Source organism: Diabrotica virgifera, chromosome 10 (assembly GCF_917563875.1).
Source record: "Diabrotica virgifera virgifera chromosome 10, PGI_DIABVI_V3a".
Lineage (NCBI taxonomy): Eukaryota > Metazoa > Arthropoda > Insecta > Coleoptera > Chrysomelidae > Diabrotica > Diabrotica virgifera.
In genome coordinates, this window is record NC_065452.1 from 126,708,299 (window position 1) to 126,734,732 (window position 26,434).

The 26,434-nt window shown below is 32.6% G+C and overlaps 1 protein-coding gene across 1 annotated transcript in view; it reads left to right on the top strand.

The window, feature by feature from the left end:
- LOC126878507 (N-alpha-acetyltransferase 35, NatC auxiliary subunit-like) overlaps positions 1-26,434 on the top strand; it is a 73,616-nt gene that overhangs the window by 35,730 nt on the left and 11,452 nt on the right. The window contains exons 8-9 of the mRNA XM_050641257.1: positions 3,261-3,401; positions 6,375-6,553. Of these exons, the coding sequence (XP_050497214.1) occupies positions 3,261-3,401; positions 6,375-6,553 (320 nt within the window). The remainder of the gene's footprint in view (positions 1-3,260; positions 3,402-6,374; positions 6,554-26,434) is intronic.

Consider the following 26,434-nt stretch of genomic DNA (forward strand, 5'->3'; position numbering starts at 1 on the left):
TCGAAATAACAATGAGGCTGAAAAAACCGGAAGAAATAGAAGAGGACTATAACAAATTTATAAACATACTACAGTATGCAGCTAAATCAGCTACCCCACAAAGTAGTCCCAACAGAAACATAAGTAATATACCATTAGAAATAAAAAAAACTGGTAGCTGAAAAAAGAAAGGCCAGATCTGCATGGCAACGAACACACACACACACCAGACGGCAGAACAAGATACAATCGCATCAGCAACAAATTAAAATCAAAGCTGCGAGAAGTCAAAAATGAGTCATTTACGAATTACATCACCAATCTATCAAGACAAGACAACTCTATATGGAAGCCCATAAAAAGTAAGAGAAAGCCAATAACAGCATTACCTCCAATACGTAAAAATTCAACACCACCAGGACCATGGGCAAAAAGTGATAAAGAAAAGGCTGACCTATTTGCCGAGTATTTAGCAGAAGTTTTTACTCCACTAAATGACGACCAAGTACCAGAAGCGAACCAAATATTAGAAGAACCACTACAGATACAGGACCGAATAAAACTATTTACTCCAAAAGAAATTAGAGACGTAATTGCCACCCTAAACCCAAAGAAGGCACCAGGCGAAGATCTGATAACCGCAAAAAATGTTAAAAGAAATACCCAAAAAGAGCATAGTTAAACTACTGCACATATTCAATGCAATACTTAGATGTGACTACTGGCCCAAAGCACTCAAAATTGGACAAATAATTATGATACCAAAGCCTGGCAAAAACCCTCTAGATGTCTCATCATATAGGCCTATCAGCTTATTACCAACAATCTCCAAGTTGCTTGAAAGAATTATCCTAAACAGAATAAATGCAGAAATAAATCCACAAAATTGGATCCCAGATCATCAGTTCGGATTTCGACAAAGCCATTCAACGATACAACAATGCCATCGCATAGTCAACGCCATCAACCAGTCACTTGAAAATCAGCAGTACTGCACAGCAGCCTTTATAGACATCAGTCAGGCTTTTGACAAAGTTTGGCATCCAGGCTTGTTATGCAAAATAAAAAGAATTCTCCCAGCAAGTTACTACAACCTACTGAAAGCCTACCTACACGAACGGCAGTTTAAAGTAAAAGTTAATGAAGAAGTCTCGGAATACAAGCCTATTCACTCTGGCGTACCACAAGGGAGCATACTAGGGCCATTATTGTACATACTATATACATATGACTTGCCTACAAATGATAAAACAATCATCGGGACATTTGCAGACGACACTGCTATTTTTGCCAAGCATGACGATCCTATTGCAGCAACACAAAATCTCCAAGAGCATCTAAACTCACTTGAAATATGGCTGAAGAAGTGAAAGTTTAAGGTAAACGAAACAAAATCATCCCATATAACATTAACTCTCCGGACTGGAGCCTGCCCACCAGTAACCATCAATCAAATAAAAATACCACAAAGTAATCAAGTCAAATATCTAGGGCTACACTTTGACAATAAACTCAACTGGAAACACCATATAACAAAGAAAAGAATGCAACTTGACCTAAAAACCAAAGAACTTTACTGGCTCATTGGAAGAAAATCTCACCTTTCAATAGAAAACAAATTGCTAATATACAGGGTGTCCCGGAAAATAGTGCGTTCCTTAAAGGTGTGGGTAGAATGCACCATTTAAAAGAAAACTTTCTTATAATTTTTTTTTCTAAAGTCATCTGTTGCCCCAAAAAATTAAAATAATGTATTTTACTAAAATTTACATTTGGCAACACGGCAGTTTTATTTATTTTGACACAGCTTAGATAAAAATATACAAATTGTAAACACAAACAGTCATATTATCATAATCACCTGTAACTTGTAACCCCAGAATAGGTACATCCTATTGTTGTGATATTGTCATGATTTCGATAGCGAGTATCATGATATTATGTTAATTACGTTTAGTGCAAGATTTACAGCAAGGCTATTTACCTCCAAGTAAAATAAGATCTTCAGAGAACCCGAATTTCTGTGTAAAGTGTTATGTGCAGATAAAGTTTATTTTTATGAATGGTGTGTTTAACTTTCGTGGTTGACAAAAGTATGAATTTGTGGGCTGGGAATATTTTTTATAATCATCTAATTGAACCATTCGAACTTTCCAGAAGATTGAATGGAGAAATGCAGGTACTCAAATGTTTGTAACATGTTCTATCGATGCTTCCTGAAGACGTAGCTTTATTGTAATAAAAATTTTTTATGTAAGTTAAAACACTATACAAACCTTATTTATTGGATATTTAATAAACAAATATTATGCTGTTTTTCTATTACTGTTATCAGTATTTTATCAATGTATATTATGCCTATTACCGATGATTCATGATAGTTGAGTTACAGTAAAATTATTTTAGCACAGAAGGAACGCAGCGCTGCCGGCTGTATTTACTTTTCTGTGGACATTAATCAAATGCATTAAAATTAATAAATTATTTTTTTGAAAACGGTTGACTTAACAAAAAAAAATTATTAGACTTTTTTGCTCTAAATGGTGCACTTAGCCCATACCTTGAAGGAACGCACTATTTTCCGGGACACCCTGTATAAAGCAGTGATAAAGCCAATCTGGACTTATGGCATTGAACTGTGGGGCTGTGCTAGCAAATCCAATACTGTGATTATCCAGAGAGCGCAATCCAAGATACTTCGAGCAATAGTTAATGCACCATGGTATGTATCAAACCAAACTCTACACACAGATCTAAAAATTCCATATGTAACCGAAGTCATCCGAGAAAACAACAGAAAACACCACAACAAACTAGAAGACCATCCTAATCCACTACTTCATCCACTACTGCAACCTGTCCACAATAGAAGCCTCAGAAGAAGCTGGCCCTCCGACCTAAGAGGTAACTGAGGAAACATCGCTGGATGTTTACCTCTCCACGTCACCACATTTACAATAATATAATTTAATGTAAGACCAACAAATTGACTTATAGATGTTTGTTTTATATCTGATTGTCAATAAAGGGAGATAATAAAAAAATAAAAAAAAAATTATTTCCTTTTGATCTGTAAATAATTACATCGAGAATATTTTTTTTGTTTTAACCTGTGTTTTACTGAGTCTGTCGTCTTAGAAGAACTACCCGTTAGAGCATTGTTCCTCTAATTAATAAAAAAAAAAGTTAGGGTTTATGTATGTATTGTGTATAATACTCTTGAGGGAATGCGTAAGCTATAACGAATTGGGTTGTAAACCATATTTTTTTTTAAATTTTAGGCCAAACATTACGTTGATACGTTTTTATCACATTGCACAAGACCATTTACACTCTTTATGCAATTGTGTGGACATAACAGAGCAAGGCAACGAGATAAACTGGCTCATATTTTAGAAGACTTTGCATCTTTGCAAGATGAGGTAAGAATATCTTTTGGTAATGAAAGGCAGTTTACATTTCAATTCATTTCAGAGGTGACTATCATCTTGCTCTAAGCAAAATTACATAAAGTAGGTTCTTCTTCGTCAAATTTCAAATCGAATATTTCAACGTGAAATAACCAAAAAAACGGAGCACTTTTCGGGGAAAACTCATTACAACTTTTTTAAAGAGTTTAAAAAAAGGTTTATTTTTGTTTTTTAAATCAACTTTTAACATTAAAAGTAAGTGAGCTACGCTCAAAATATTGTTGGTCCCTTTTATTTTTTGTTAAAAAGAATCGTGAAAATCACCCCCAAATTAGCATCCTAAATAAAATTAATCGTTACCGCCTCACAAGTTACTTTGCTTATGTATTCTTTATATGATGGGTAAGTTTCATCGGTCCAAAGTGCTTGTTTTTGAAAAGGCTGTAGTTAAAAATGGCTTGAACGAGTCACTAATCACGAGTGTATGCAAATTTTGACCAGCCACAGCATAACCAATTTTTGTCTAACAGGAAAACAAGAAATCCAAAATATTCGGAAAAGCAAAACGTACATTTTATTACTGTTTGAGATTTTTGGTGTTACTAATAATTTTTTAAGTTATTTTGAAAAAAAAATGGAATTTTTTTCAAAATTATAATTTTTTTTTATTTTAAAACCATTTTTTTTTTAATGAACACTTTGAACCAATGAAACTTATACGATCTGTAAGTTTCATCGGTTCAAAGTGCTTCTTTTTGAAAAGGCTGTAGTTAAAATGGCTTGAACAAGTCACTAATCACGAGAGTATGCAAACTTTGAACAGTCATAGCATAATAAATTTTTGTCTACCAGGAAAACAAAAAAATCCAAAATAATCAGAAAAGCAAAACGTACATTTTATTACTGTTTGAGATTTTTGGTATCACTAATAATTTTTAAGATATTTTGAAAAAAAAATTTCAAAATCAGAAAATTTTTTTTATTTTAAAACCAATTTTTTTCAAAACTGAACAGTTTGAACCAATAAAACTTATAGATCATTATAAAGAATACATAAACAAAGTAACTTGTGAAGCGATAACGATTAATTTTATTTGGGATGCTAATTAGGGGGTGATTTTCGCGATTCTTTTTACCAAAATATAAAAGAGACCAACAATATTAATGTTCCTTTTAATGTTAGAAGTTTTTTAAAAAAACAAAAATATACCTTTTTTAAACACTTTAAAAAAGTTGTAATGAGTTTTCCCCGAAAAGTGGTCCGTTTTTTAGTTACTTCACGTTGAAATATTTGATTTGGAATTTGACGAATAAGAACCCACTTTTCATTAGCTACAACTCCCCTTCGACTGGGTATACAGACTTCATGCGTACACCATTTTTTCACTTCTTTCTAAGCTATATTTTTGTCTAGACTATTGTTTTCGAAAAATACTTACTTTTTGGGTTATTTGCGAAAAACCGTCCCAAAACATGTTTTTTTTGTTAGAAATGAACATATTCACTCGCAAATAACTCGGAAAGTATTGACTTAATGAAAAAAACTCTATAGAATAAAAGTTGCGTAGAATTAGTCATTTTATCTAATTCCGGACTTATTTTGAATGTATATTTTTTCACTTCCGAGAAGGGAATATTCCCCTCCATTTTGTAAAATGGAGGGGATGTAGAATTGTAAACATTTTCTTATACAGGGTGTCTGCGTAACTTGGAACCATATGGGAAACTTTTTTAATATCAATTTTACGAAAAAAAGTCATTCTTTATAAAGTGCTCTGCATAGTCTAAAACCTAAGATGCAATCATCAGATATCCAATTTTGTCAACAGTATACGAGGTATGTCAAAAAATATGAATTTCGCTCAAGAGCAAACTACCTTTATATTTCAAAATATCAAAAAATTTTATTATGAAAAGTTATTTGTAATTAAAAACCTTATTCAAATATGCAATAACAACCTTCTACTTGAAAAAAAAAAATTCTGAAATTTTCCTAAATTACCGATTCCGAACATCATTTTTATTTATTAGACATGTAATAACTATTTTATTAATAATTTTAGGAAAAAAAGTTATTCCTCATAAAAATCTGTGCATGGTCTAAACCTCAAGATGCAACCATCAGTTATCCAAGTTTGTTAATTTTATACGAGGTGTGTCAAATAATATGAATGTCAAATAATATGATTTTGAAATTCTTTCTTAATTCATATTATTTGACACACCTCGTATAAAATTAACAAACTTGGATAACTGATGGTTGCATCTTAAGGTTTAGACCATGCACAGATTTTTATGAAGAATAACTTTTTTTCCTAAAATTATTAATAAAAGAGTTCTTACATGTCTAATAAATAAAAATGATGTTGGAAATCGGTAATTTAGGAAAATTTCAGAAATTTTTTTCTTCAAGTAGAAGGCTGCTATTGCATATTTGAATATGGTTTTTAATTACAAATAACTTTTCATAATAAAATTTTTTGATATTTTGAAATATAAAGGTAGTTTGCTCTTGAGCGAAATTCATATTTTTTGACATACCTCGTATACTGTTGACACAATTTGATATCTGATGATTGCATCTTAGGTTTTAGACTATGCAGAGCACTTTATAAAGAATGACTTTTTTTCGTAAAATTTATATTAAAAAAGTTTCCCATATGGTTCCAAGTTACGCAGACACCCTGTATAATAATAGACAATTTCAACTATGTACTATGTACCTATTCCCAAATTTTCATCTTTTATTTTTTTGGGTCAGATTTTTCTTTGATCGGGCTAGGTTTGTGGAATGCAATCTTAGATTCTCCCTAGTCTTCTTCTTATGTATCGTTCGTTTGCTTTGCAAATTTTAGGAAGCACGAATTTGGCTTGTCACCAGAACTTGGTTCCAGTAGAAGTCTTTAGATTTTCTGGTCTAAAACTACGAATTGTTTTTATATACTTTGTTCGTTGTAAAATATACTCACCATACATTTTTTTCAGGCGGAAAGAGTAGACGCATACTTACACACCCTTTCCGTGAATTCTCCAATCTCTAGACCACACATAGCCTGCTTTGGAACCTGGATTTTGTATCACACTTTACGGATCATGATTATGTATCTGTTGGCTGGATTTGAGCTGGAACTTTACAGTGTGCATGAGTTTTACTATATTTATTGGTAGGTTCCATTACATTTTACCTAAATATATTGAACTGTTGATTTGTTAAGAAAATATCTATATTATTATTAAAGACTATCATCAAGTTTTAATACATTGCCTCAAAATGTATCTTAGTAAACATCATATTTTGGTCTCTTTTTCGAATTTAATACCGGGTGTCCACTTATATTTTCCCCCATTTTAACTGCCTATAACTTCTAAACGGCTTAAAATATAAATATGCGGTTTTCGATGAAATGTTTTATTTTAGTAAAAGTTTTGTCTGAATGGATTTAGTTTTTTATATCGCTTTCAAATACGAAAAGAAAAATGGCGGATTTTTGAAAAAAACACTGTTGACTTTTTTTTAATGGAACACCCGGTATATTTTTTTGTAAATTTAAAGAAAAGTCATTTACCTATCCAGCGATATAAAGTTTTTCAAAATCGGTTGTCAAATCATTGAGTAATTAATTTTTAAAATGAGCGGTGCAACGTGAATATCACATACCTAAATAACATAACTAAGCAAAATGATATTGTTATGTGATTTCCACATCGCATCTTTCATTTTAAAAATTATTTGCTCAGTCATTTGACAACTGATTTTAAAAAATTTAATATCGCTGGATAGGCAAATGACCGTTTTTTCAAGCTACAAAAAAATATACTGGGTGTTTCAATAAAAAAAGTCAACAACGTTTTTTTTTTCCAAAAATCCGCCATTTTTTATTTAAAAGCGACATAAACAATGATCATTTACCTAAAAACTTTAAAAAAACGGTCATTTCCCTATCCAACGATATAAATTTTTTAAAACCGGTGGTCAAATGACTGAGCAATTAATTTTTAAAATGAGAGATGCAATGTGGAAATCACATAACATAATATCAATTTGCTTAGTTGTGTTATTTAGGTATGTGATATCCACGTTGGACATCTCATTTTAAAAATTAATTACTCAGTGATTTGACAACTGATTTTAAAAAACTTTATATCGCTGGATAGGTGAATGACCTTTCTTTCAATTTACAAAAAAATATACTGGATGTTCCATTAAAAAAAAGTCAACGTTTTTTTCAAAAATCCGCCATTTTTCTTTTCGTATTTGAAAGCGATATAAAAAATTCAGTCCATTCAGACAAAATTTTTACTAAAATAAAACATTTCAGCGAAAACCGCATATTTCTATCTTGAGCCGTTTAGAAGTTATAGGCAGTTAAAATGGGGGAAAATATAAGTGGACACCCGGTATATCATAATTTGCTTTTAAATACCCTTACTCTTTCTTAGTTGCTCTTCATGTTTTACTATTTTTGCTCTAGTAATAGTTATATACATATACTAAATATTTCCACACTTTTCACTGTATTCCTGCGCTCAACCGCTCTCTTCAGTTCTTTCGGTTTTCCCAGTCCCCTTCCTGTAGATTTCTCCTTTCCATTGCTTCGTCCACTTCATCTCTGAAAAATTTTCGGGGTCTGCCTCTCTTCCTTCTTCCTATCGTGCTCCACTCTTTTATTCTATTTATCCAACGATTTTGGTCTACTCTTCTGACATGTCCGTACCAGGTTAATCTCTTCTGTTCTATACAGGCTGTTTGGTAAAGAATGGGCCATAGCTTAACCTCAGATTCCTGAGGTTAAAATAGGTCGATTTAAGCTAACTTACCTTAGTACAAAAGTTGATAATAACCGAAATACAGGGTGTCAAAGTTAAACTTTTATTTTATTTATTTTTGAATATTTCCTGACAGGCATGGGACAACAACACGAAATTTGGTAAGTGGTGCTGGTATTGTACAATCTACTAAATTATGTTAAACCTTTCTGGCTACTACCAGAGGCGTACGACGGGGGAACGTGAATGGTTGACCCTTCCCAAATTCTTCGCCAATGGCGGAATTGCTATTTTAGTGAAATTTTTTTATTCGCCAATACTTTCTATGTAAAAAACATACTCTTCATTCTTAACGATAAAGCCATTGGTTTTCGAGATATTTGAAGCTAAAAACGAAGGAGCATAATACATTAATCAAAATAAGTGTCTTTTCATTTTTAACTTCAAATATCTCGAAAACTAATGACTTTATCGTTACGAATGAAGAGTATATTATTTGCATAGAAAGTATCGGAGAATCTAAAAATTGTGCTAAAATAGGGAAGATATTAGAATAGATATTAGATATTAGAATTTTAGAAGGGTCAACCATTCACTTTCCCCTGTCTTACGCCTCTGGTATTAACCACAAACGAGTATTTAACATAATTTAGTAGGGTGTACAGTACGTACACTTTCTGCCAAGTACCATAAGGATATGGCAAATAGTTTTATAGTAGAGGAGACCGGAGTTGGTTGTTACAGATTTGGCTAAAAGAATAACATAACAAAAACTATTTTTAAGAAATGTATTTTAAATAAATCAAACAAAAGTTCTTCAAAAACACTTCTTTTACTTATTAAATAACTGAAATAAAACTTAAACACTATTGAGTTAGACAAAACGTGTAAAATATATGCTGACGACAAACGTAACAACCAACCCCGTTATGGGGCTGGTTGTTACAACCAACCCCAAAAGCATGGTTTGTAAAAAATGCTGAATAACTTTAACAAAACTATTTAGACTAAGTTTTCACTCTAATGGCATATAACATATCCCACCAGAATGAAAACAATGGGAACCTTCTCTGGTTACACCTCCGAGGCTTCTACAATTTGCAAGCCATACGGATGCTGAGACTAAGGAAGATGAGGGAATTCTACAATTTACAATTCACGTCACATCTGCTCAGCGCGGTAAAGTTCCAACGAGATTGGTTCCCTTCATACTCCACACAGAGTAAATGTAAATAAAAAAAAAAAAAAAAAAATGAATAACCATTTTCAATTTCGTTGCAAAACGAAAATACAGCCGAACCATATTCCAGTCCAATCAGAGAGTGCTGCAAGCACCTCTACCGGTTTCGAAACTTATTAGTCTCTCATCAGGAGGCACATATGCTGCTCTCCCTGATCCAACCAAAACAAACCCCAGCGTGTAGTCCCGAATTGCAACGAACGAAATGGCATAGATGCCCTAGCGGCAACTGCTAGCAAAAGACTAAGTTTTCACTCTAATGGCATATAACATATCCCACCAGAATGAAAACAATGGGAACCTTCTCTGGTTACACCTCCGAGGCTTCTACAATTTGCAAGCCATACGGATGCTGAGACTAAGGAAGATGAGGGAATTCTACAATTTACAATTCACGTCACATCTGCTCAGCGCGGTAAAGTTCCAACGAGATTGGTTCCCTTCATACTCCACTTAGTCTTTTTGAGTGAAAACTTAGTCTTTTGCTAGCAGTTGCCGCTAGGGCATCTATGCCATTTCGTTCGTTGCAATTCGGGACTGCACGCTGGGGTTTGTTTTGGTTGGATCAGGGAGAGCAGCATATGTGCCTCCTGATGAGAGACTAATAAGTTTCGAAACCGGTAGAGGTGCTTGCAGCACTCTCTGATTGGACTGGAATATGGTTCGGCTGTATTTTCGTTTTGCAACGAAATTGAAAATGGTTATTCATTTTTTTTTTTTTTTTTTTTATTTACATTTACTCTGTGTGGAGTATGAAGGGAACCAATCTCGTTGGAACTTTACCGCGCTGAGCAGATGTGACGTGAATTGTAAATTGTAGAATTCCCTCATCTTCCTTAGTCTCAGCATCCGTATGGCTTGCAAATTGTAGAAGCCTCGGAGGTGTAACCAGAGAAGGTTCCCATTGTTTTCATTCTGGTGGGATATGTTATATGCCATTAGAGTGAAAACTTAGTCTTTTGCTAGCAGTTGCCGCTAGGGCATCTATGCCATTTCGTTCGTTGCAATTCGGGACTGCACGCTGGGGTTTGTTTTGGTTGGATCAGGGAGAGCAGCATATGTGCCTCCTGATGAGAGACTAATAAGTTTCGAAACCGGTAGAGGTGCTTGCAGCACTCTCTGATTGGACTGGAATATGGTTCGGCTGTATTTTCGTTTTGCAACGAAATTGAAAATGGTTATTCATTTTTTTTTTTTTTTTTTTTTTTTTTTTTAAAACTATATTTATTGAGCAACTATATAATAAAAAAGAAACATAATATACTAATGCATTTACACGTCACAAGAATATTTAATATCATTATGTATTACCAAAGGTATTAATACTTACTTCGGCACATTAAATTTTATTCGGAGGCATGAAAACACATAACCACACTCTACGGGATTATACGATGGACTGGCGCTGTGTCGTTTGGATATATTATAGGTAACAGACATGCGCGAAATTCTTCAGACTTGTTATGGAGTCAACGACTATTCGTAAGTAATAAAAGCGTCTGTAACAACTTGCCCCTGTAACAACCAACCCCGGTCTGCCCTACCGGGCACACATAGTTCTTAAAGTTTTAAATAAAGAATAAATTATTAAAAAAAAAGAATACTTTAAAATATTTTGACATTTCCGTGTGATACTTGGCAGAAAGTGTAGGCACTATACACCCTACTAAATTATGTTAAATAATCGTTTCTGGTTACTACCAGAGGCGTACGACAGGGGAAAGTGATTGGTTAACCCTTCCCAAATTCTACTCCTCTGATGAAACAGCTATTTTAGCATATTTTTTAGATTCTTCAATACTTTCTATACAAATAATATACTCTTCATTCGTAACGATAAATTCATTAGTTTTCGAGATATTTGAAGTTAAAAATGAAAAGGCACACTTATTTTGATTAATGTATTTTGCTCCTTCGTTTTTAGCTTCAAATATCTCTAAAACTAATGGCTTTATCGTTACGAATAAAGAGTATGTTTTTTACTTAAAAAGTATTGTAGAATCAAAAAATTGCACTAAAATAGCAATTCAGCCAGTGGCGTAGAATTTGGGAAGGGTCAACCATTCACGTTCCCCCGTCGTACGCCTCTGGTAGTAGCCAGAAACGTTTGTTTAACATAATTTAGTATATTGTACAATACCAGCACCACTTACCAAATTTCGTGTTGTCCCATGCCTGTCAGGAAATATTCAAAAATAAATAAAATAAAAGTATAACTTTGACACCCTGTATTTCGGTTATTATCAACTTTTGTACTAAGGTAAGTTAGCTTAAATCGACCTATTTTAAGTTCAGGAATCTAAGGTTAAGCTATGGCCCATTCTTTACCAAACACCCTTTATAGTCTATTATATCTGAGTTCATTTCCATTCTTTTATCAATATCTATGTTACTTATTCTATGCCTTCTTATTACTCTGCAGCTTCTCCTTAGGAATTCCATCTCTGTTGCTCTTATTTTGTTTTTGGGATTTTTATTTGTGTATAGTGGGGGAAACAAGAAGAGGCAGAGTAAGAAATACAGACATTAGAGAGCAATGCAAAATTCAAAATATTGTAAGATGGGGGAGGCAGCGTATAAAAGGATAAGTGTCGTAATGGGGTAGTTACTCTGAGAAGAGGGTTGGTTGTTAGGAATACACTATTTACTCATAACTACTTTATTTGGTTAAACTAATACCATATTATCAGTAACAAGTTGGTGGACGAAAGTCTATATTATAACTACCTTGATGGTTGAATAATGAATGATCTCTTTCTTTACTTGTTACGTATCTATAGTCAATCCCAATTGTTTATTATGATTGTTGACACGATTCGACCTAATGAAATAATTATATCAAAATAGCTGACTAAGGTGATCTTGAAACAAGTGCATTATATTGGGAAATCTATGTCACCTAGTTATTTACAACAACAGGCAATGTTTGTTTTAAGATATTTAAAAATTAAATGAATATGAGTTGCTTTTATTTTGGAATGATAATATAAGTCCTGTACATCCCCTACCCTTACAAGAAAAATTTTCTGAGAGATGTACCTTATTTTTTCTGCCTTTCCGACAAAGAAGAAAATTTTTCTAAACAACGTCACCAACTCATTTCTGTGTTAAATATTTATCCAAATATATACAAATATAAAATACAAATATAATGTATACAAATATACAACTTATTACCCTATAAAAAAAATCAGTCCTCAAACATCGTCTATTCTTACTTATTACTTCCTTATATCTCGCGAAATTCTACACTCAGAAATTGTAATGTATATTTTACCTTTTCCCTACTTAAAATAAAATTATAACTTTAATTCTTACATTTGAACTTACTTTTTAATTATACTTCTTTCACTTTTAAAATAATTATTTGATTTTCTGACCTTTTACATACTTTTCAATTAAAAAAAATTTCTCCGTTTTCTTCCTCTTCTTCTTGTCTGGTACTTTACTAATACATATTTTCATTTTCTTTATACTTAGTACTTTCTTCGTCGTGTAATAATAAACAAAAATCTTCTTCTTCATATTTCTTCATGATTTCTTTATCACTTACTTTATATTTCATGTATCTTCCTTCCTATATTCGTATTATTTCATAATTCTTCATTTTCTAACCCCTACCTACTTGATAAGTAGTTTTTCGCAACTTTATACCCTTGAATTTGCTTCCGGTCCTTTTGCACGTCCTTAGTCGTGAGAAGGTTTGTTCCAAAAAGACAAAATGGATAGTTGTGCGCTTAAAAAAAATCTTCTACATTTTGCATCTCTAAATTCCTGTCTGATCCGAACTGCTCAGTCTTGATGAGAGTCGGTTAGCTTCAAAACATGAAATGAGCATGCTAAAATCTTCTGATGTTCATTTTGTACCTTTTTCGTTGACAAGAGTGTGTTTTTTCCTGAGTTGTCTTTAATTAATTATGCTTTTAATAAATTTAAAAAAAATCAATTGTCTACTCTACTTAATTCATCATAACACATTAAAAAATCATATTTATATTAAAATTCAACCGATACTAAAAACTTGAAATCAAAAATCTTATTGTCGGTATCAAAACTTCAACATTCAATAAAAATTCGAAAGAAAGTGGTAATAAAAATAGACTATATTCTGTTAAAAAAAATCACGAAAAATCTATTTACCTATCATTACTCTATCTAGCTAGGACTATTCTTTTTCAATCCTATTTATCTATATAACATCTATCTATCTAGGGTTATTTTTCCTATCTAGGTTATTTTTCTTATCTAGGTTATTTTTCCTATCTAGGTTATTTTCCTATCTAGGGCCCTATACTATGTGCACATATACTACCTATAAAATTAACCTAAAAGTTAAGAACGAGAAAAACTTATGAATAAACGCTAAATAAATAATGTGAGATTTTGCTATTTACTAAATAATAGTTTTTCTCACTTAGTTCAGCTTAGTTCGGTTCGGTTCGCGAATGGTCACTAATTACGTCACAAAAAAAAGTCTCTATTTCTCTAATTGAGATACAGTCTTACATGACCTCATTTGAATTAAATAAGTATTTTTATATTATAGAATTTAAGGTTAGTTTACCTTAAAAAAAATTAAAGTAACTTAATATTATACTAAATATCTACATGTACTTGAAGCAATACAACGTATTCTTCTTAAATAGTACATTTTACTGTATAAAATTCTTTTTAATTATTCGGTTTCCTAATCTTTTGTAGTCAAATCTTCTTTAAATTATCCTTAAAACTTGTCCTTCATTACGATAATTTTTAAGGCTTAATTGTCCATATTCTTTGTCTTTTTCCTCCAATGGGGTTTCCTTGTCATATATAACTTCCTTGCGTCATTATGACTTGTATGCCTTTATTTTCTTCTTACATCATTACTTTCTTTTCTTCTTAAAATCATTGTATAAAAATTCTTGTATATCCTTGTATATAAATTATTTAATTTCTTTTCCATAGTCATATATTTAATTTTTTTCTTCTTTAATGTTTCTTTGTCTTGTCCTTGGTAAAAAAATTCTCTAAAATCTTGATTCATCGGTCCCATAATATCGGAACTCACATTTTCCGTGAAACTTATTCTTGTCCATCATGTTTGTATTTTCCTTTCTTCTTCTTTAAAACGTTTATTTGTTTGTCGTTTCTTATATTCTCAATAATATTATTTCAATATATTCTCAAAATTCATTATCGTAATTCCATTAAATTCTAATTCACCTTTCCTAGTGTGTAATTTCAGTAATTTTTTATGTCTTATGTAATGCGTAAAACTCTATTCAGCAAATTCCTGATGTATGTATTTCTGACTCGTAATTTCAGGGTCAGGTAACCACAATATAATATACTTTATGTCAAATAAAAGCCTGATATAGCATTTTGATCCGTTCAAGTTAAAAATAGATTTATGTATATATGTACTCGCATTGAGTTAAAAATAGTTATTATGTAAATAAAAATCGTAAACACTTTTTAAAAGTTCTATCTAGGTATTTAAATCAAAGTTCGTCTATTTTCAAAAAAAAAAAAATAAAATGTAACATCACTTATGTAGTTAAAATATCAAGTAACTGGTCAAATAAATGATTCTTGAAATGAATATTACGAAAAACTAGACCTAATTTACTAATTGTATTAAAAATAATTAATCCTAATTTATCCCAAAATAACTATATATTATGCATTTCACTATATTATTAATAAAAAAGAAAATTTTACGTGTATGTGAGACTGTATGCCATGAAAAAAAATAGATTAAAAGTTACTCACGCGTACACTATTGTCATTGTCCACTATTAATTGTCCATGAAGTCTGGTCTTCTTGACGTTGGGCGTGGCTCCCATGTCTCCTAACCTTGTTCCTGCCGACGTCTGCTACTGCGACCCTGGCTAGGTCTCTCCAACTCCATATTTCCCTCGCATACCTTATAATATGTACCATTTAATGTGAGGATGGATACGTTACCCCAAATTTTCTGCGCCTCCATTTCCAGTTTCTTTCCATCTTTCTTGTTCCTGTATCAGAAGTCAAAAGGTTCTCTCCAAAGGATCGCCATATAAAAGGATAAGTGTCGTAATGGGGTAGTTACTCTGAGAAGAGGGTTGGTTGTTAGGAATACACTATTTACTCATAACTACTGTATTTGGTTAAACTAATACCATATTATCAGTAACAAGTTGGTGGACGAAAGTCTATATTATAACTACCTTGATGGTTGAATAATGAATGCTGAATAATGAATGATCTCTTTCTTTACTTGTTACGTATCTATAATCAATCCCAATTGTTTATTATGATTGTTGACACGATTCGACCTAATGAAATAATTATATCAAAATAGCTGACTAAGGTGATCTTGAAACAAGTGCATTATATTGGGAAATCTATGTCACCTAGTTATTTACAACAACAGGCAATGTTTGTTTTAAGATATTTAAAAATTAAATGAATATGAGTTGCTTTTATTTTGGAATGATAATATAAGTCCTGTACAAGCGCAAGAGGATGTGGTACAACCATGTAAGACGAATGGATGAGAATAGACTCCCAAAAATTGCCCTAGAAAACAACCCGCCCGGTTCGAGACCCCCCCGGAAGACCACCTAAAAGATGAAGGGATAGTTGGCAATCTACCTCCCAGGAAATTAACCAGAGCCAGCTTCAGAATTAACAGATCGATAGATCTCCAAGAAGTAAAAGAAGAAGAAGAATTTTTATTTATTATCCAATTTTCATACCCATAAGTCAGGATACTTCTTGTCATGGTGTTATATATTCTTCTTTTTGTTGTTATGCTGATGTTCTTATCCCACAGTACCGGCTTCAATTTTCGTATGCAGTTTCTTGTTTGTCCTAGTCTATTTTTTATATCTTCTTCAGTTCTTTCTTTATTTTAAATATGAAACCTAAATACTTGTACTTATCACTTCCTTTGATTTGTTTACCTTCGTCTATTTCCATATGTTTTATTTCTGTATTCTCCGTTGTTAGGTATTCAGTTTTCTTTAGGTTAATTTCCTAATAATAGTTCGCGCCCAATATTTGATGATACCCTTTAAATATGCATATTACTTAAAAAATGCTCTGCTCTTGATGTGATAACTTATCTCATCTCTTGATCCATAGGAGAGCCATGGTGTGAATATAATTATGTTTTGAGAAATTCTAGAAAAAAAATGAAAATATATGGAATTCGAGATAATTAAAGAGAGAGAATTAATTAAATAAGAAAGGAAATATTGATTGCCAACTAAACTTACGTGCATAGAAATCGGCCCACTTAAAAATTTGGACATTTTTGATGTCTTATATTTCCTAAACCTGTTGACCGATTTAAGTGATTTTTTCAACATGTTATAGCCTGATTATTTAACAATACCACCGTAATAATATTGCTGCTAAACAGGTAAATTTTCATTGTATACCGGTGTACCAATCAAACTGTGTTTTTTCTCAAAGTTCGCATCACCCTGTGGCATATTCTAGCATTTATAAAATACTGAAATCGAAACCCAACTATAGCCTCAGGTTTTCTTAACAATCTGTTTTTTGATTCATTCGTTTATGTTGGATAATAAAAAAGTTGGGTACTTTAACACCTAGACATGTTCTTCATCAATACACGGTGTTTTTAAATAACTGCAACAAACTTTAAGGGGTAATTCTGCATGAAAAAATTATGACAGTTGGCTTCATAAACGTATGTCCGCAAATGTTTCGTTTCCGACATCGGGATGTTAAATTTTTTCTTACAAACTGACGATTTATGTATTGCTTTAAAACCAGTTAAGATATGCAAATGAAATTTGGTAGGTTTTAAGAGATACTTATTGCGGATTTTTTGACATAAAATTAAGAATTTTATATTCACCATTAGCGTGCATACGGGTAATATGATCGGTCATATTACACGTATGCGCGCTAATGGTAAATATTAAATTGTTAATTGTATGTCAAAAAATGTGCAATAACTATTAAAACCCACCAAATTTCATTAGCACATCTCAACCGGTTTTAAAGCAATACAATAAATTGTCAGTTTGTAAGACAAAATTCAACATCCCGTATCTCGGAAACGAACCTTTTGCGGACATACGTTTATAAAGCCAACTGTCATAATTTTTCATGAAGAATAATTAGCCCTTAAAGTTTGTCACACTTATATAGAAACACAGTGTATTGATGAAGAACATGTGTAGTTGTTAAAGTACATAACTTTTTTATTATCCAACATAAACGAATGAATAAATAAAAAAGTAAAAAAAAATTTTTAAGAAACGCTTTTTTTAGTTACGAGTGCCTAAAATTAAAAATATTATAAAAAATCAACTAAAAAGCTAAAAATAAAAAAAAAATTGAAAAAATCTAACACATTCGTTAAAGAAAAGCGTGGCGCGTCTTCATCGAATAAACCGTTTTCGCCCCACGCTTTTCTTTAACGAATGTGTTAGATATTTTCAATTTTTTTTATTTTTAGCTTTTTAGTTGATTTTTTATATTTTTAATTTTAGGCACTCGTAACTAAAGAAAAGCGTTTCTTAAAAATTTTTTTTTATTTTTTTATTTTTTACTTTTTAGTCTTACACTTTTCAAACATTAAAATATATCGTCACGTTTATTAAAATATGTATAAAACATATGATGTAGGTACAAACATGAAAAGTAGTCGGAATCGGCAAAAAATTTGAAACTATTGCATAACGTAAACAATTAACGTAAAAAGTGAAATTATGTATAGTTCATATAATTAGCTACAATCTGTAAAAGTTTCAAGTTTCTTCATTGTAAAAAACAAGAGATTTTAATAATTTTCCGTTAAAATTGTTTTTTTATTTAGACAATTAATAAACATAATCAATTTTTTTATTGACTATTCGAGTATTGTTTCCGCGAATGCATATGTCTGCAAATTTTTAGTCATTTGCATTGAGCAAAAGGCAGTCAAATTAACGTCCAAAGATTTGACCCAAACGATTGAACTAAAGAAAAGCGTTTAATTAACACGCCAAAACGAATGCGTTAATGTTAATTGTAGCACAAAACCTCTCTACCGGTGGTTTTTCTAAGACTACGATAAAAACAGGAATTTTTTTAATTCAAGGTTTGGTTGAACGATGGCTTAGTGTGAAAACCTCGTATCTTATTGTACAGAAAATTTTACATGACGAGTGACTTTAAACTGAATTTCTGCATACTCTAACCCAAAATATATATGAAAAATGCATGTGTAATGATCTAAACATATTCAGAATCAAAAATATGTAAACATAGTTTTTTTGTTTTAAGTTATAGTATGCAGAAATTAAGTTTAAAGTCTATCCTGTAAAATTTTCTGTGAAATGAGATACGAGGTTTTCACACTAAGCTATCGTGAAGTTTTGTTTCGTATCATATTGAAATTTGACACGAATAATAGGGGAGCAAAGTATGCTAAATTTGCAGTCACTCGAGCGTTATGGGGACCTATTGGGTTGTGATTATTAGTTCCTAAAACCAAAAAAAGTTAAGTAAAATTTTCCATTTTAGTGGGAACTTTCCACTTTTTAATTTAATTTTCCATTTCCAACAATCGTGTTTTCCGATTATAGCGCCATCTATCCATAGCTCGAAAAAATGTCTCGAATAAAAGTTGCCTATTTTTACGTAAAGAATCCAAATCTGCAATAAAAATTTTAAACCGAGTAAAGCATGAAAAAGAAAAATAAAATAATCGTTTTCGTTTTGATTCAATTCGAGTCTCTTGCCATCCTCTGACACGGTGTTTCTGGATCTTTATCCTTTATCAAAGAGGCTATTGCAAGTAGACTGAATTGAATCAACTCGAGACGAAGAAGAACTGCATCTATTAAAATATCTGCAGTATATTGTGGTTAGACTGTCCTCTAACGGGGAATGACAAAATAAATAAAATAAATTTCGACCACGAGTCAGGATTCTGTTAACCGAGATACTATAGTATCAAGCGGCGCCGCTAGGAGGAGCTTCTCCAACAATGCGTCTCAGAATCCTTTAAGAACACTTGGTCATTTTGTACTCTAAACCGAGTAAAGCATGAAAAAGAAAAATAAAATAATCGTTTTCGTTTTGATTCAATTCGAGTCTCTTGCCATCCTCTGACACGGTGTTTCTGGATCTTTATCCTTTATCAAAGAGGCTATTGCAAGTAGACTGAATTGAATCAACTCGAGACGAAGAAGAACTGCATCTATTAAAATATCTGCAGTATATTGTGGTTAGACTGTCCTCTAACGGGGAATGACAAAATAAATAAAATAAATTTCGACCACGAGTCAGGATTCTGTTAACCGAGATACTATAGTATCAAGCGGCGCCGCTAGGAGGAGCTTCTCCAACAATGCGTCTCAGAATCCTTTAAGAACACTTGGTCATTTTGTACTCTAAACCGAGTAAAGCATGAAAAAGAAAAATAAAATAATCGTTTTCGTTTTGATTCAATTCGAGTCTCTTGCCATCCTCTGACACGGTGTTTCTGGATCTTTATCCTTTATCAAAGAGGCTATTGCAAGTAGACTGAATTGAATCAACTCGAGACGAAGAAGAACTGCATCTATTAAAATATCTGCAGTATATTGTGGTTAGACTGTCCTCTAACGGGGAATGACAAAATAAATAAAATAAATTTCGACCACGAGTCAGGATTCTGTTAACCGAGATACTATAGTATCAAGCGGCGCCGCTAGGAGGAGCTTCTCCAACAATGCGTCTCAGAATCCTTTAAGAACACTTGGTCATTTTGTACTCTAAACCGAGTAAAGCATGAAAAAGAAAAATAAAATAATCGTTTTCGTTTTGATTCAATTCGAGTCTCTTGCCATCCTCTGACACGGTGTTTCTGGATCTTTATCCTTTATCAAAGAGGCTATTGCAAGTAGACTGAATTGAATCAACTCGAGACGAAGAAGAACTGCATCTATTAAAATATCTGCAGTATATTGTGGTTAGACTGTCCTCTAACGGGGAATGACAAAATAAATAAAATAAATTTCGACCACGAGTCAGGATTCTGTTAACCGAGATACTATAGTATCAAGCGGCGCCGCTAGGAGGAGCTTCTCCAACAATGCGTCTCAGAATCCTTTAAGAACACTTGGTCATTTTGTACTCTAAACCGAGTAAAGCATGAAAAAGATTATTATTTTTCTTTTTCATGCTTTACTCGGTTTAGAGTACAAAATGACCAAGTGTTCTTAAAGGATTCTGAGACGCATTGTTGGAGAAGCTCCTCCTAGCGGCGCCGCTTGATACTATAGTATCTCGGTTAACAGAATCCTGACTCGTGGTCGAAATTTATTTTATTTATTTTGTCATTCCCCGTTAGAGGACAGTCTAACCACAATATACTGCAGATATTTTAATAGATGCAGTTCTTCTTCGTCTCGAGTTGATTCAATTCAGTCTACTTGCAATAGCCTCTTTGATAAAGGATAAAGATCCAGAAACACCGTGTCAGAGGATGGCAAGAGACTCGAATTGAATCAAAACGAAAACGATTATTTTATTTTTCTTTTTCATGCTTTACTCGGTTTAGAAAGGATTCTGAGACGCATTGTTGGAGAAGCTCCTCCTAGCGGCGCCGCTTGATACTATAGTATCTCGGTTAACAGAATCCTGACTCGTGGTCGAAATTTATTTTATTTATTTTGTCATTCCCCGTTAGAGGACAGTCTAACCACAATATACTGCAGATATTTTAATAGATGCAGTTCTTCTTCGTCTCTAGTTGATTCAATTCAGTCTACTTGCAATAGCCTCTTTGATAAAGGATAAAGATCCAGAAACACCGTGTCAGAGGATGGCAAGAGACTCGAATTGAATCAAAACGAAAACGATTATTTTATTTTTCTTTTTCATGCTTTACTCGGTTTAGAGTACAAAATGACCAAGTGTTCTTAAAGGATTCTGAGACGCATTGTTGGAGAAGCTCCTCCTAGCGGCGCCGCTTGATACCATAGTATCTCGGTTAACAGAATCCTGACTCGTGGTCGAAATTTATTTTATTTATTTTGTCATTCCCCGTTAGAGGACAGTCTAACCACAATATACTGCAGATATTTTAATAGATGCAGTTCTTCTTCGTCTCGAGTTGATTCAATTCAGTCTACTTGCAATAGCCTCTTTGATAAAGGATAAAGATCCAGAAACACCGTGTCAGAGGATGGCAAGAGACTCGAATTGAATCAAAACGAAAACGATTATTTTATTTTTCTTTTTCATGCTTTACTCGGTTTAGAGTACAAAATGACCAAGTGTTCTTAAAGGATTCTGAGACGCATTGTTGGAGAAGCTCCTCCTAGCGGCGCCGCTTGATACTATAGTATCTCGGTTAACAGAATCCTGACTCGTGGTCGAAATTTATTTTATTTATTTTGTCATTCCCCGTTAGAGGACAGTCTAACCACAATATACTGCAGATATTTTAATAGATGCAGTTCTTCTTCGTCTCGAGTTGATTCAATTCAGTCTACTTGCAATAGCCTCTTTGATAAAGGATAAAGATCCAGAAACACCGTGTCAGAGGATGGCAAGAGACTCGAATTGAATCAAAACGAAAACGATTATTTTATTTTTCTTTTTCATGCTTTACTCGGTTTAGAAAGGATTCTGAGACGCATTGTTGGAGAAGCTCCTCCTAGCGGCGCCGCTTGATACTATAGTATCTCGGTTAACAGAATCCTGACTCGTGGTCGAAATTTATTTTATTTATTTTGTCATTCCCCGTTAGAGGACAGTCTAACCACAATATACTGCAGATATTTTAATAGATGCAGTTCTTCTTCGTCTCGAGTTGATTCAATTCAGTCTACTTGCAATAGCCTCTTTGATAAAGGATAAAGATCCAGAAACACCGTGTCAGAGGATGGCAAGAGACTCGAATTGAATCAAAACGAAAACGATTATTTTATTTTTCTTTTTCATGCTTTACTCGGTTTAGAGTACAAAATGACCAAGTGTTCTTAAAGGATTCTGAGACGCATTGTTGGAGAAGCTCCTCCTAGCGGCGCCGCTTGATACTATAGTATCTCGGTTAACAGAATCCTGACTCGTGGTCGAAATTTATTTTATTTATTTTGTCATTCCCCGTTAGAGGACAGTCTAACCACAATATACTGCAGATATTTTAATAGATGCAGTTCTTCTTCGTCTCGAGTTGATTCAATTCAGTCTACTTGCAATAGCCTCTTTGATAAAGGATAAAGATCCAGAAACACCGTGTCAGAGGATGGCAAGAGACTCGAATTGAATCAAAACGAAAACGATTATTTTATTTTTCTAATAAAAATTTTGACTTCTATTTAAGATTTTAAAGTAACCTCCAACCCCACCTCCGTGGGAGGTCATGTTTGATACCATTCGATAGATTTTTCAAAAACATAATGAAATTGTATTTTGCAGTTTTTCGATCTGATGTTTATTCTGCGAAATATCGCGGCTTTGAATTTAACATTTTAAATTTACCCCCCAACCTTCTCAGTGGGGGTCATGTTTGGTACCATTCAGTCGATTTTTGAAAAATATTGAAGACGTATTTTTTAGTTTTTCGATCTGACGTTCATTTCGCGAAATATTCGCTTTTTTTTGTAAAACTTTTTGATTCACGCACTTCCTTACGCCCCGCTAGAATCGTCAGATTTTTGAAATATACACTCTTTTGTATGTACTTAACTTACCTTACCTTATCTTAATCTGACAATTTCGAGTATTTTTAAGGATAGATTTTTTTTCGGGCCCCCTTAACGAACTTCCCTGTGTTAAGAGCCAATATATGGCAGAGGTACATCTGCAGGGTACCAGGTTTCTCTCCATATGATAATCTGGCGCGCTCAAGTAACTGCAAAAATCCCCGCTTGGGCTCCACTACAATAAGCGCCGATTTTTATATAAACAAACATGAGCGTTCAAAATTTGAAACTTCATTGTTTATCTATGAAGCATAACGTAAACAATTAACGTAAAAAGTGAAATTATGTATAGTTCATATCATTAGCTACAAAAGGTAAAAGTTTCAAGTTTCTGCATTGTATAAAACAAGAGAATTTAAGCATTTTCCATTAAAATCGTTTTTTTTTATTTAAACAATTAATAAACAAAAAAAAAATTATAAAAAAGATAAAAAAGATCAAACATTTATTGACTATTCGTGTATTGTTCCCGCGAATACATATGTCTGCAAATTTTCATTCATTTGCATTGAGGCAGTCAAATTAACGTCTAAAGATTTGATGCAAACTATTGAACTAAATAAAAGCGTTTAAAAAACAGAATGTTAAGAAAACCTGAGGCTATAGTTAGGTTTTAATTTCAGTATTTTATAAATCCTAGAATATTCCATAGGGTGATGCGAACTTTGAGAAATAAACACAGTTTGATTGGTACACCCGGTATACAATGAAAATTTACCTGTTTAGCAACAATATTATTACACTGGTATTGTTAAAGAAGCAGGCTATAACATGTTCAAAAAATCACTTACATCGGCCAACAGGTTTAGGAGATATGAGACATCAACAATGACCAAATTTTTAACTGGGCCGATTTCTATGCATGTAAATTTATTTTCAGAAGAAAAATAGTAAAACATGAAGAGGGACTAAGAAACGGAAAAAATATTAAATTCGAAAACGAGACTGTTAAAACATTCAAATATATCTTCTTTTCTTTTGGTTGTAAAAAGCTCTTGCTGTATTCTCATTTAGTACAACTTAAACAGCATTCACACTCAGTGTCCTGCACCTATCACTAGGTCTTACAACTTTGTCCTTTATTTCTCTATAAATCACACTAACTTCGTGTGTTAAATAATGAGAGCTCTTTTTTTAAATGTATTCAATAATCCCATACTCTTACCTTTTAGACTTCCCAAGACCACATCCTGATTTTACTAACCTGTAACAACCTTGAAGTACCCTGCACCTAGAGATCCCAACAAAAAGATGTTACTTCTGCAATGTTTACCATGGGAGATGCCATTATTTCAGTATTACAGGCTGTAATACTGAAGTTACTGATTTATCCGTCTGTAATTTAACCTAACCTAATATCTAACTTAGGAACCAATTCATAAATAAAAAACGAAAGACATATATTGTTTACTAAAAAGGTAACAGAAAATGATTGTACTTCTCTCATATTTAAGGCAGTAAATATAATATACTCACGGACAAAAATATTGCATATGCATGTAGAATGAAATTGTGCTGTTATCCTTAGCCCCCCGTATCATAGGAATAGGATTTCTATTCCGAGTACGATGTATACAGGGTGAGGCAGATAAAGAGCCTATTAGAAATATCTCGAGAACTAAAGCTAAGAGAATAATGAAAATTGGAATACAAGGGTTTTGAGGTATAAACTATTTAATGAAAATATTTTGGTCTCTTTGCTACTTCCGGTTATACCGGAAGTTAATTGTAACTTCGTTTTTTTAAATAGGACACCCTGTATATTTTTACATTTTTGGATTCTCCTCGATTTCTTCTTTCTTAAAATATAAGGTTTGGTAATATTATACAGGGTAGGTTAAAAGATAATAACGTTTTCTTATTAATTTCGTAGCAAGATTCACACTCTGTAGGATTGTAGTAGTTTGACATAATAAACTCTATTAATGTTCAAATGATTTTTAATATAGTCTACTATTGTTAAGAGTTATTGGTATAGTTAAATTTTTCATTTTAGTATACAGGGTTGGTCGAAACTCGGAATGAGTATTTTCTGAGTTTTCCTAAATGGAACACCCTGTATTTTAGTATTGTAATGAAATGTTATTTTATGGTACTTTTTAATTTCTTAAGCATTCCCTATACCTAACTGCTTTAATTTGTGAGTTATTGATGATTCAAGCCAAACATTAATTGCAACACAAAATAGGTGAAATTGTATTAGGTTGGCCGTGAAAATATTCAATCACAAATATTTTTTTGGAAATAAATAAATATTAATCTAGACTGATACTTAAAATTGCCAATAATGGTTGAGGTATCAAAATACCATGGAAGTTAAGATTGTTGCTGCGATTAACAATTAAGCACAAATTAAAGCAGTTAGGTATAGGGAATGCTTAAGAAGTAAAAAAGTACCATGAAATATCATTTCATTACAATACTAAAATATAGGGTGTTTCATTTAAGAAAACTCAGAAAATACTCATTCCGAGTTTCGACCAACCCTGTATACTAAAATGAAAAATTTAACTATACCAATAACTCTTAACAATAGTAGACTATATTAAAAATTATTTGAACATTAATAGAGTTTATTATGTCAAACTACTACAATCCTACAGGGTGTGAAGATTGCTACGAAATTAATTAGAAAACGTAATTATCTTTTAACCTATCCTGTATAATGTTACAAAACCTTATATTTTAAGAAATAAGAAATCGACGAGAATCCAAAAATGTAAAAATATACAGGGTGTCCCATTTAAAAAACGAAGTTATAAGCAACTTCCGGTATAACCGGAAGTACCAAATCGATGAAAATATTTTCATTAAATAGATCAATCTTCAAAACCCTCTTATTCCAATTTTCATAATTCAGTTGCCTTTAGTTCTCGAGATATTTCTAATAGGCCCTTTATCTGCCTCACCCTATGTAAATGCTATAATCGGATTTAAATCTGATCTGCTCTTTATGCTGGCCAGTATAATTTTTAAATTGAAGACGTGCATTAACACCAATATGCCATCTCCAATATGGCTTTCAAATGGCAAAACATCATATTCTTAAATGTTACATTTTAAATTAAACTGAATTTTGACTCGATTCAAGTTCTCTGTTTAACCCAGATATGACAATACCAAAAGGCACCGTTAGGAAAATATTCCAATTTGCGGTTCAGAGAACCTGTATGAAACGAGTCTGTGTACTCTAATACAGAGTATGTCATTAGTAAAATAAGAAAATCTACGGTTTCGTTTTGATTTAAATCTGTCTCCCTCCATCCCCCGATAATACTATTTCTAGGTCTACCTGTTGTCAAGGAGGCTCTGAGGAAGACAAATTTACACCAACACGACCGTAGTTTCTCTA